General features: G+C 42.5%; 1 protein-coding gene across 1 annotated transcript; it reads left to right on the forward strand.

The window, feature by feature from the left end:
- Positions 1-13: 13 nt before the first annotated feature.
- On the forward strand, positions 14-12,157 carry utp6 (UTP6 small subunit processome component). The gene is made up of 19 exons (XM_021567927.2): positions 14-549; positions 641-725; positions 819-860; positions 1,809-1,901; positions 2,025-2,072; positions 2,169-2,232; positions 3,067-3,185; positions 3,366-3,443; positions 3,520-3,601; positions 3,742-3,823; positions 3,908-4,083; positions 8,310-8,389; positions 8,542-8,619; positions 8,779-8,958; positions 10,119-10,199; positions 10,567-10,676; positions 10,879-10,945; positions 11,220-11,292; positions 11,607-12,157. Exons 1-19 carry the CDS (start codon positions 458-460, stop codon positions 11,759-11,761), a joined length of 1,785 nt encoding a protein of 594 aa, XP_021423602.2. The 5' UTR covers positions 14-457; the 3' UTR covers positions 11,762-12,157.
- The last annotated feature ends 812 nt before the right edge of the window (positions 12,158-12,969 follow it).

The raw sequence follows: 12,969 nt of genomic DNA on the forward strand, positions 1-12,969 counted from the left end.
CGATTCGTGAAGCTTGTTTACTTTTCTGCCTAGCCGTTTGCATATTTCTGGTGCCAATTATAAATCAATACACATGTTGCAGAAACAGTTGTTGCCAAATATTCTCAGTTCTAAACTTATGCAAACCAGAAAACTGATGAAATAGGAAATGTACTGTCTATGTTATATAGTTTTATGGTGAATGTAAATGCAGACCATTACATCTGATTATAATGCATGGTCTAATAATAAAGACCAATACCGAGTTTTTCGCTTGTCAAACGGTAATTTATTGTAAATTCACATGTTTTTGCACGGACCCAGTTGAAGCACGGAACCGGAAGTACAGCAATCACAACTTCCACACGTGTGAAAAATGCTTTTGGGCTAATTTAGTTCACTATTCTTGTTTTTACGGAATACTTTAATAACATTTACAACAGAAGGCAGTCAAAATTAAAGCACCAAGTAAGTGACGATGGCTGAGATAGTCCAACAGCGGATCGAGAATCGAATCCCAGAGTTGGAACAGTTGGAGAGAGTGGGACTGTTCAGCAAAAAAGAAGTCAAGTAAGATGAAAACCACTCTAGCTTAGCCAACTAGCAATGTTGGCAAAAATCTTTGAAGTTGTATTAAATCCGATTAATTTTCCAATTACAGATCCATGCTAAAAAGGGCGACAGCTTTAGAATACAAACTGCATCGATTGATCATAACCAAAGTTGACTTCATTGCATACATTCAGGTGAGTGCCAAATACCAGTGAATATAGCTTGAAAATGTGAGTATGGTCAATCAAAAACAATAACAATTTATTAATCTGTTTTATTTCTTTCAGTATGAAATCAATGTGTTAGAGCTGATAAAGAAGAGAAGATCAGTAAGTTTTGAATCTCATATTAACTATTATATACATGATTTGGATTGGATTTGTTTCATTGGTTCATTTAATTTTGTAGGCTACACATTTGCAGCTACAAGTTCAATTGTGGTATAGGCCTACAAATAAAGAGAATAACAATTAGGTAGATTAACAAAACAATGAAAGTGATGTTAATGAAGCCAGCTTCGGAGGGTTCCGCCGTGTGCCAGCTCATGGCAGACTGGTGCTTCTGGCAACCCATTGGTGTGATGGTGATGCATTTAATTTGGCTTGCTGGCCATAATGTTGTCCTCAGCCTATCTGTAGCTTTCCTGTGATGGAGTTGGCTTGGTGGCCCTGATGTCGTCCTCAGCTCAACCTCTCTGTAGCCTGGACTTGTGCACCCACTTGGGTGATGTCTCTGCACTTATTACTATGGCACAAAAAAGCTCACCACACATCAATCCAGAGCAGTAGTCATCCTCACTACGAACACTCTACCATTTCCACAATGCAGTCAGGTCTTATAAGGAAGAGCTTAATATAAGCCTAGTTGTCTGTTTCCGAGGTCGGACAGGCAATGTTCCACTTTTTAATTTACATAGAAGCCGGTGCTGAGTCTGATGCGTCTTTTAAATGCAAACGTTAGTCGGCAGCTAGCTATCTAGCTAGCCTAAACAAGCAGACTTGCCATCACTTGTGGGTAGAAACAACCAGATATATATATCCAATCAACACTCAATGACTTATCAAAAAAAAATATATATATATATATACAGAGCTCTCTGTTTGGCTGCCTTACAGCGCCATGGCAACGACAGAATCCACTAATAATAATATCCACTTTCGGTATCGTGCTATAGTTTACAACCAATGAAATCCTGCAAATCCACTTGAAGTTCTATGGAAATATTTAATATCTGTATCAGGAGTTCATATTTGTTCCTCATCATGTTTCATTTTTAGCGCATCGGCTATCAGTTCAAAAGAGAGGAGATAGAGTATTCCATCATCTCGAGGATCAACAGCATTTTCAGAAGGGCCACAACTAAATGGAAGGTACTGTACAAGCCCTATATGACCTAGCTATTAGCTACGGGATGTTGAATATATCAAACAGCGCTATGCAGAAGGCACCAAAGAAGTCAATGGACAGACACATTAGATCTCCTCTTTTTGCAGGATGATGTGCAGTTGTGGCTCTCTCACATTGCTTTCTGTAAGAAATGGGTAAGTTTAAGTTCTCTTTGGTTCTTTACTGATAAACATTGAATAAATGTTGTGTTCTGGTGCTGAAACGGTTATTTTTGTTATCTCCTCAAATAGAACACAAAGGCTCAACTCAGCAAGGTGTTCTCCTCCATGCTTGCCATTCATCCTGAGAAACCAGGTAGATTTATCATCATTATACTATGGTGACATACCACGTCAATGGCATATGTCCTTGTAATATACACTGAGTGTACAAAACATAAGGAACACATTGTTGCACCCCCCCCTTTGCCCTCACAACGGCCTCAATTCGTCGGGGCATGGGCTCTACAAGGTGTCAAAAGTGTTCCACAGGGATGCTGGCCCATGTGGACTCCAATTCTTCCCACAGTTGTTTCAAGTTGGTTGGATGTCCTTTGGGTGGTGGACCATTCTTGATACACACAGGAAACTGTTGAGCGTGAAAACCCCAGCAGTGGTGCAGTTCTTGACACACACAAACCAGTGCGCCTGGCACCTACTACCATACCCCGTTCAAAGGCACTTCAATCTTTTGTCTTGCCCATTCACCCTCTGAATGGCACAAATACACAATCCATGTCTCAATTGTCTCCAGGCTTAAAAATCCATCTTTAACCTGTCTCCTCCACTTCATCTACACTGATTTTGAAGTGGATTTAACAGGTGACATCAATAAGGGATCATAACTTTCACCTGGCCAGTCTGTCATGAAAAGAGCAGGTATTCCTAATGTTTTGTACACTTAGTGTATAATAGTAAGCCATTTCGCATATGCATTTACCCAAAGCAATTTAGTTATGCGTGCATACATTTTACATATGGGTACTCCTGGGAATCAAACCCACTACTCTGGCATTACAAGCGCCGTGCTCTACCAACTGAGCTGCAAAGGACCACTATCTACACTACACAGGGTCCTATCATTGCCCCAGTTGTTTGATTGGATGACAGCCTAGTCAGCAGAATCATTGATTGCCTCTCCTTTCTCCAGCCCTCTGGATCATGGCTGCCAAGAGCGAGCTGGAGGACAGAAACTTGTCAGAGAGCGCCAGACACCTGTTCCTGCGTGCCCTGCGCTTCCACCCGGAAAGCAAGAAGGTCTACCAAGAGGTACAGAGTGGCATTTGATTTTCAATTAATTGAAGAATTACCATATTTGGCTCGAAGCTGAGATGCTATGGAAATCTAAGTGCTGTGGTAGCAAACATGAATGCACACAAAAGCCTAAATGTAGCAGGACCACTGTTAAAACCCCCAGGATGATTGATACCTGTGTCTCTATCTGAACAGTACTTCCGTATGGAGCTGTTGCACGCTGAGAAACTGAGGAAGCAACAGAAGGAGCTGGAGCAGGCTGAGATGGACTTGGTGAGTACACACACACACACACCTTTTGAGTTTCTTCTTTTGTACTGGGTCACTGATTGTCCTCTTCACTGTACAGGGAGGGTACGAGTTCTCCCCTGAGATCATGAGTGGCAAACTGGCCGAGTTGGTGTACAGAGATGCTACTGGGAAAATCCAAGGTGAGCTGTATTCCATCGCATTGTATTTGTTCTATGCCATTTGTATTGCCTAACAGTCATCCCGTATGTCTACTTTGGTTATTAAGAGAGTAGAGACAGTGTTTTGGAGATGTTAATGGTTTTCTCTGTGCTGTCCACAGGAGCCGATTTCATCCTGTCTCTTTTGACCATCGCCGCCATCTTTGACTTCACTAAAGAACTACAGGACACCATTATACAAGAGTACGGCTACATTTTGGGTTGCTGATCTCTGTATTCATTTTTCAACATGACTCACACTGACCATGCTGAATGTCCTGTCCTCAGCCTGCAGAGCAAATACACAGACGACTCACTGACGTGGGACTTCATGGCCAAGCGGGAGCTGGAGGCGACGGTGGGGGAGGAGCTTCAGACAGCCAAGGGGCGGGCCTCTGACATCGCCAGGAGAGAGGAGCGCTGCTGCCAGGTCTACGAGGAGGGCCTCAACGGCCTCAACACAGGTACGTGCACACAACAAACAGAAAGGCACACATCAACACCGGTACGTACACACAACCAACAGAAATGCACACATCAACACCGGTACGTACACACAACCAACATAAATGCACACATCAACACCGGTACGTACACACAACCAACAGAAATGCACATCAACACCGGTACGTACACACAACCAACAGAAATGCACACATCAACACCGGTACGTACACACAACCAACATAAATGCACACATCAACACCGGTACGTACACACAACCAACAGAAATGTACACATCAACACCGGTACGTACACACAACCAACAGAAATGCACATCAACACCGGTACGTACACACAACCAACATAAATGCACATCAACACCGGTACGTACACACAACCAACAGAAATGCACACATCAACACCGGTACGTACACACAACCAACAGAAATGCACATCAACACCGGTACGTACACACAACCAACATAAATGCACATCAACACCGGTACGTACACACAACCAACAGAAATGCACACATCAACACCGGTACGTACACACAACCAACAGAAATGCACATCAACACCGGTACGTACACACAACCAACAGAAATGCACATCAACACCGGTACGTACACACAACCAACAGAAATGCACATCAACACCGGTACGTACACACAACCAACAGAAATGCACATCAACACCGGTACGTACACACAACCAACAGAAATGCACATCAACACCGGTACGTACACACAACCAACATAAATGCACACATCAACACCGGTACGTACACACAACCAACAGAAATGCACACATCAACACCGGTACGTACACACAACCAACAGAAATGCACATCAACACCGGTACGTACACACAACCAACAGAAATGCACATCAACACCGGTACGTACACACAACCAACAGAAATGCACATCAACACCGGTACGTACACACAACCAACAGAAATGCACATCAACACCGGTACGTACACACAACCAACAGAAATGCACATCAACACCGGTACGTACACACAACCAACAGAAATGCACACATCAACACCGGTACGTACACACAACCAACAGAAATGCACATCAACACCGGTACGTACACACAACCAACATAAATGCACATCAACACCGGTACGTACACACAACCAACAGAAATGCACATCAACACCGGTACGTACACACAACCAACAGAAATGCACATCAACACCGGTACGTACACACAACCAACAGAAATGCACATCAACACCGGTACGTACACACAACCAACAGAAATGCACATCAACACCGGTACGTACACACAACCAACAGAAATGCACACATCAACACCGGTACGTACACACAACCAACATAAATGCACACATCAACACCGGTACGTACACACAACCAACAGAAATGCACATCAACACCGGTACGTACACACAACCAACAGAAATGCACATCAACACCGGTACGTACACACAACCAACAGAAATGCACACATCAACACCGGTACGTACACCAACACAGGTTAGACAGAAACGCAACACATTACAAGCACACGGGTAAGACACAACACGAAACTTAACACAGGTAGACATAACATAATGCAAATAAAGACCTCAACACAGACACAATACAATAATTACACAACTCGACAGAAGTGACGTGTTGGATGAAGTGAAACGGAGGAGGTTCGAGGACCACGTTCGTGATGGGTAACCTTGCCTGAGACCTGAAAAGTTACATTTGCTTCCAAAACCTGGGTGGGCTAATGCCGTCATCTGGGGTCCAGGTGACACTGCTTCAAATCATATTGGTCACAAACAACTAGGGATGGGCATTTTACTCTTTTTTTTTTTACTGTTCGAGTACTCGCATGAGTTTTTTTTCCTGGTACTCGAGTATTCAAATAAAAATATATATTTTTAGAACAAGGCCTGCACTGGATTTTTTGGGGGCATTTGTCTGTATGCCAACAGTGCGCAACAATGCCTAATAAATCCTAATTGTTACTTGCCCCATATATATTCAGTCAAAAAACAAGTGCCATTTAAGATGTTGAAACCGTAATATCAACTGATTATATTGTGGAACACAATGTTAAAAAAGGCAGTAACCTCAGTGGTGGTGGTGCTTGTAGAAGCCCTCTGTTAGGAATCAAAAGGACTAAGTAAATATCAACTGAAATCGCCCCATATCTATTCAGTCAATAAAAAAAACAAGCCATTTGAGAATCATTCATTGAAACAGTAATGAGCTGTGTTAACTGCTCGGCTCTGGTGGGATCTCAGCGGTGCTTTTCAGTGACAGTAGATGCTGTGCAAGATTGCTGCTGCTTGTCCCACTCCGAGAATGTTACTTGTGCTATGACAGGAGAGCTTGATATTTGCATTGCAAACTATGCAATATACTTTCAACCCTTACTGCGTTTGGCCGACATGCTGATGGTGCCCATTTCACTCTGTGCCTGAACCCCCCCCCCCCCCCAGCCAATCAGAAGCACTTGCCATCAAATATTTGCCATTTTAAAATCTTAAATAAAGAAGTTGTAATGTGATAGTTAACCCCGTACTCCCAATATAACACATTTTAATATTGAGAAGTTCTGAAATAAACGAGAAATAGTTTTACCGTATTTGAAGAAGAAAAAATCTGGTTGAACATCATGTTTTGACGTCTGTTTGTGTACTCGATTACTCATGCCCATCTCTACAAACACCATGATTGTTTTCCCTCTGTAAATGATGAGTAGGGCTGTGGCAGTCATTACATTTTGTCAGACGGTAACTGTCATGCCAACTGACGGTTAATTAACAAACCCGGTTAGCATCTCCAGGCCTCCGCCTTTGGAACAAAATCCAACTAATATACACCATCACAAATCCATCATTTATTTTAGGCAGGTGTAAAGAAATATGATATGAAGAAAATGTATTTCAGAATAGTATATTAGCAGCTGAATAATATAGTAGCACTGGTATCCTCTGTTTGTTGTGGCAACCAGTAAAACTCTGCTTTCACACATTGCATATAGAAATGTCTGGGCTTTTAAGAAAACTTTCACTCCACGCATCAACCACTGTTTGAGGAGCATCCTCTCGCTGTGTGACGGGTCGTATTCCGTTCAAACTGTATGCCATGGTGTCTCCAAACCTGTTTCCTGCCGCTACCAAGTGAAATCTATTCAGGAACATCAATAGTCACGTTTTCACAACAAAACATATTTCATGAAACTGCCGATGCCTCCTCTCTCTGCTCGCTGGAGAAAGGAATGAGGAGGAAATGGAAACGCACGGTGGTGAAATATTCTGTAGCTAAAGGTAATATGTCAGCCTATTAAAAAACAAAAATTCAAACGCCATATTATTAGGTTATTCAAAGTCCTAATAACATCAAATACAAATTCACTATAATTGTATGGCCTCCCTGCACAATCAACGAAAAAACACATGGCCTGGGCCAGTGTTTCCCAACCGTGGTCCTCCAGAACTCATTTGTATTGTAAACCTGGACAAGCACACCTGATTCAGCTTGTCAGCTAATCATCAAGCCCTCAATGTGTTGAATATGGTGTGTTTGTCCATGTGTACTGTTGGGGTTACCCAAGGACCAGGCTTGGGGAACACCGTCCTAGGCCTATATGTTCTCTCCCAGACTGATGGAGAGAACGTTTTAGAGGGTAGCATAAGGTAACCAGTCCATCCAGTATGCATAATACTGCAGTCCACACTCAAAGGGGATTACTATAGTTTGTAGCCTACACCAATTATGTACCAAGTACATCTTAAAATCAGTTAAAAAAAATAAAAATAACATGTTTTTCTGCTGTGCTTAATATGCAGTATTGTATAACTGCGACGTCTTAAATGCTTTGCATGAATCATCACCTTAGAAAGCACTGTCCCTTTTCGTTGTTTGGCTTTGAAACAAGATCCACAACGACCATGTTTTCCACTGTTTCAATCTGCTGTTGAACTTCTTCAAATTGATCGATCATAGTGAGGTCAAACAATGTAGCCTACATTTGCATTCATTTCAGAGTGATTAGAGGGACAATGAAGCGCTGGGTAGCAGGCCGTTAGCCTTCTGACATCGTTAGCGAGTTGGGTACTACCAACGCATCGGTGCCTTTTTCATGTACAGAGAGCATAGGAGGAGAGTACCGTGACTCAACTTTCATGTGGAATTTGACTGTGGTCATGACTCATGACTGCCGGTCACCGCAACAACCCTAGTGATGGGTGGTCTCTCTGCTGTGTTCCAGAGGCCATGTGGGCGTGCTACGTGTCCTTCTGCCTGGAGAGGTTCAAGAGGAAAACCAACGTCCAGGAGCTGAAGGAGAAGGTTAACATTTCAAACCGTTGACTATAATTGCCGATGAGCACTTTTTTTTAGGGAAGAATATTGATAGATTGATGATCTAGTATATTAGTGAAATTTAGTGAAGGGTTTTCTAAGACTGAAATCTGGCCTGTGTGTGTGTTGGCATCCCTCAGAGGCAGGAGAGGCTGCTGGCAGTGCTTCAGCGTGCCCACGACTCCTCACTGCTGAAGGAGGACTTCTACAAGAACTGGGTAAGAAGATGTCTTATGGCAAGAGTAAATCTAGGACAGCAAGTGTATAAACATAGGCTTTCTAACGTACAAACATACAGCATAGCAACCAATAGGATACATGAGGTTCACAACATGTAACGGTTTCCTGTGCGTGTGTCCCTCCATCGGTCTGTTCAGCTGCAGGTCTTACTCTCATCAGGAGACTCGGAGCAGACCGCTGCGGTTGCCATGGCAGCCACCCAGCGCTACAGACAATCTGTGGACGTGTGGTGCCTGGCCCTGCAGACGATGGTGCATCTGGGGAGTGGCGCCACAGGCAAGCTATTCCAGGACGCCCTGAAACACGTGAATCCCAAGGTACACACACATACACGGTCACTAAGGGCTGCTGTGAAAGTGGGGCAGCTCCAACTCTGTCCCAGATAATTTCCTACAGCATATGAACTTCATCAAATGACTGCTATTCCCTGCTAGAAACCAGTTCCAATATGACTGGAAGGGCTCAATTCAATCAAACCCCCCAGTGCAGTATTTACGTGGTAGTTCCTTTTCCTGTGGTCAAATGACATGACAGACAATCTGACAGAATGGCTTCAGGTACTGTTAAACCCCATTTACTAATACCGGGTAGACTTTCCTTACAGGTAAATTCTTCAGGTACTGTAAAAACCTATAACTAATACCAGGTACCAGGACTTTGTTGATTTCACGTTCGTAGACGTTGAACTGACATCTGTGCCCAGTGGGTAGTATGTAGTAGAGCTGGGATGATAAACCGATCAATTATCGACACCGACCATACCGATCACTTTTCGTCATGCTAAGTAGCCTATACTAGAGAAATGAAAAGGTTTGCTAATATGGTTGATTGTTTATGGGGCAATTAGTAATAGTAGTTTAAAACAACTGGTGCACATTGTTATTAACATATCCTTTTATTTATTGTTATTGCATCAATTCAGGCAATTTATTGCAATATGGATCTTGTAGCTAGTCTATCAATGTTATGACGAGTGTTGTGCAATATAAGGGGCGGCTAACGAGAAGCTTTGGTAGCTGATGGTATGGTCACCCTCCAATTCGTTATTTAATTATGTAGTCACAAAGACATATTTGATCCGGGAATGTGAGTTGCGAAATAATATAGTAAAATGTAAAAAAAACATTTTGACTAAGATTTATGAGAAAGGGAGTATGTTACAAAAATGTTTGGGGCGGCAGAGTAGCCTAGTGGTTAGAGCGTTGGACTAGTAATCAAAAGGTTGCAAGTTCAAATCCCCGAGCTGACAAGGTACAAATCTGTCGTTCTGCCCCTGAACAGGCACTGTTCCTAGGCCGTCATTGAAAAATAAGAATTTGTTCTTAACTGACTTGCCTAGTTAAATAAATAAAAAAATCTGTGTACTTACCGGTAACAATTTTCCAGCCCAGCAACCCATGAAAATATGTGTATATGTGTCTATATGTAAAATAAGATCTTACTTGATGTTAACCACCCTGGTCTTGTCTGTTGCCAGTTGAGTTTGCCCCTGTGGCAGCTGCAGGTGGAGTGGAGCATGACATCACAGAGCCCAGTGGAAACTGAGGCCCTGTTTCAGGTACAGAACCAAGCCCAACCTCTCAAATTACATTAGTTTATGACATTTTAATACAATAACAGTTTACACTTGTGATAATTCAAAGCTCTGTCCAGACAGTGATTTGACCAAGCTTTTTCTGGTTCTATGTCATTCTTAGCCTCCATTGTGTCATAGTGCAAAAGCAGTAGTGCCTCATAAGCTGTGTTTATGTAATTAGGGTTAGGCAACCCAATTCTGATCTTTTGACCAATCACATCAGATCTTTTTCAGCGCTGATCTGATTGGTCAAAAGACTAATGTGTGTAAACACAGTCATATTTCCCTACATACAATGTCTGGTTGGATGAGAATTAGTTGTAACGGTTCGTTTCTCCTCTGCTCTCAGAGAGGTCTGCTGTCTGTGGTGCCTGCCGTTTCCATGGAGATAAAGGAGAAGTACCTTGACTGGTCCTACAGGGCCGGAGGCTACAAGAAAGCCAGGAAGACCTTCACAAGGTACTGAATATGAATAGTACTATTAGATTATTCATTTCCCACCAGTTCTGCATTGTGAAGGCAATCATTACAATGATGATTCTAATTCACAGTAGTTATTTTGTACAACAAGGTATCCTCGTTTAGATGACTTATTAATACGCATTTACGTTCAGCATTTTGTAGAAGGAAAATCAAAGCTGTACCTTTTCTTATTTTCCAGTTTGCATGAGAGCCGGCCCTTCTCCAAGGCCTTTTTCACCAGAATGATCCAGATGGAGAAAAATCAAGTGAGTTGAGTCACAATGGATGGGGAAACAAGAACACATGTCCACGCTCTAACAAATGTATGTCGCAACCAACCAAAGCATAGTCTCAAACTAGCTTGTTGTTCCAATATTGCCACATATTGTTGTGGCTTTATGTACAAAATGTTGTATCGAGGGATTACCTATTCACTACTGTTAGGATTTTGTTCTCAGATCTGTTTGTCCTGCATAGCCAACTCCTATGGTCGTTGTCAAGGCGGGTGTACTAACTGGAATGGTGTGACTGTTCTTTTAGGAGACTCCCAAGATGAGCAACCTGAGGGACTTCTATGAGAGAGCCCTGAGGGAATTTGGCTCCACAGATGATGGTGAGATTCTGAAAAGCGCATTCAAAGCAGCCGCAGTCCCACGGGGATAATTGCATGTCAGTTGCTTCACTAACAACTAAAAGACTTCCAGTAGGCCAGTAGAAGAATGAACAAGACACACATGGTTGGAACTACAGGGTTTGCAGGCTTTTATTCCAGCCCAACATTAACACACCTGATTCAACAGCAACTTTGATTAGCTGATTGAGGTGTTTTAGTATGGCATGCATATAAACCTTTACTTCCATGTAGTTTTCTGGGATAAAGTAAGTTGAGATGGTCACTCAGGACTGTATATGGCTTTTTCCCTCCAGATCTGTGGCTGGAGTACATCCGAGAGGAGCTTGGGCCCAGCGGCCAGCCAGAAAACTGTGGGATGATCCACTGGAGAGCCATGAAGATGCTGGAGGGGGAGAGTGTGGAGAGATTCACTGCCCAGTACACCCTGCTGCAGACTGGACACATCTAGAACACACCTGACCCCCCCCCCCCCCGCTGGTCCAACAGTGTTGTAGGAAACTACTTACTGCAGTTTGGATGAGTAGGTAGAAGTTGATCTAACCACTGATACAGAGTCAGATATATTTGATCAACCTAATGGTTAAGGTTAGGGTAGATCTGTAGTTAAGGGCAACTACATAGAGACAGGGTTAACAAGCTGTTCTGTTTTTATATGACAAGTTACATTTGTACTTTACATTTCCTTGCATTTTGTATACGACGTGGTGTTTCATGCAAGTTTACAACTTGAATCATTTCATTTTGAAGATAGTTATGTTAATGTACACATCAGTAAGAATAACATTATGTATTTACAAAACATTAACCTTGTCACTGTTAACTTGAAATAAAACCATGAATAGTCTCCTTGGTCAGGGTGTTTCTACAGTGTTCTGTCTGTAGGTCAATATCACATTGTAGCACATGGGATTATCGTTATTCTGTCTTAATAACCAGTGCGTCACATGACTACTTACATACATGTGAGTGTTATGACCCTGTCCCTGAATGACCCCTGACTTGCTTACTCAGATTGGAGCGTAGGGATGGCAGTATGTCCAATCACCAACCAGTGCTTTGTGAAACCTTTTCTTGATTACAGAGTAAACAGATTTAGCTCTACACAAGACTTATCTGTAGTCAGAACATTGCACTCTCCTGATCCTTAGTACCATTACAGTGCCTTTGGAAACTGACTTTTCCCACATTTTGTTAGGTTACAGCCTTATTCTAAAATGCAAATAGTTTTACCCCTTCGATCTACACCCTACTCCATAATGACAAATCAAAAACAGGTTTTCAGAAATTGTTGCTATTTCTTTAAAAAAAAAGTGAAATGTCACTTACATAAGTATTCAGACCCTTTACTCAGTACATTGTTGAACGATTGGCAGCGATTACCGCCTCAAGTCTTCTTGGGTATGACGCTACAAGCTTGGCACACCTGTATTTGGGGAGTTTCTTCCATTCTTCTCTGAGGATCCTCTCAAGCTCTGTCAGGTTGGATTGGGAGCGTTGCTGTACAGCTATTTTCAGGTCTCGTTTAGATGCCAGGTTTCCTCCAGACGTGACACTTGGCATTCAGACTGCAGCATTTTGTTTCTCATGGTCTGAGAGTTTTTGGGTGCCATTTGGCAAACTCCAAGCGAGCTGTCCTGTGCCTTTTTTTTTATTTTT

The sequence above is a fragment of the Oncorhynchus mykiss genome, chromosome 17 (genome assembly GCF_013265735.2).
Source record: "Oncorhynchus mykiss isolate Arlee chromosome 17, USDA_OmykA_1.1, whole genome shotgun sequence".
NCBI classification, from domain to species: Eukaryota; Metazoa; Chordata; class Actinopteri; order Salmoniformes; family Salmonidae; genus Oncorhynchus; species Oncorhynchus mykiss.

What these genes read in the sequence shown, in the direction of transcription:
- utp6 (XM_021567927.2), top strand. Translation starts at nt 458, where the DNA reads ATGGCTGAGATAGTCCAACAGCGGATCGAGAATCGAATCCCAGAGTTG. An exon ending in CATTCATCCTGAGAAACCAG is followed by an intron (nt 2,233 to 3,066) that starts GTAGATTTATCA and finishes TCCTTTCTCCAG; the next exon opens with CCCTCTGGATCATGGCTGCC. An exon ending in CAGGACACCATTATACAAGA is followed by an intron (nt 3,824 to 3,907) that starts GTACGGCTACAT and finishes TCCTGTCCTCAG; the next exon opens with CCTGCAGAGCAAATACACAG.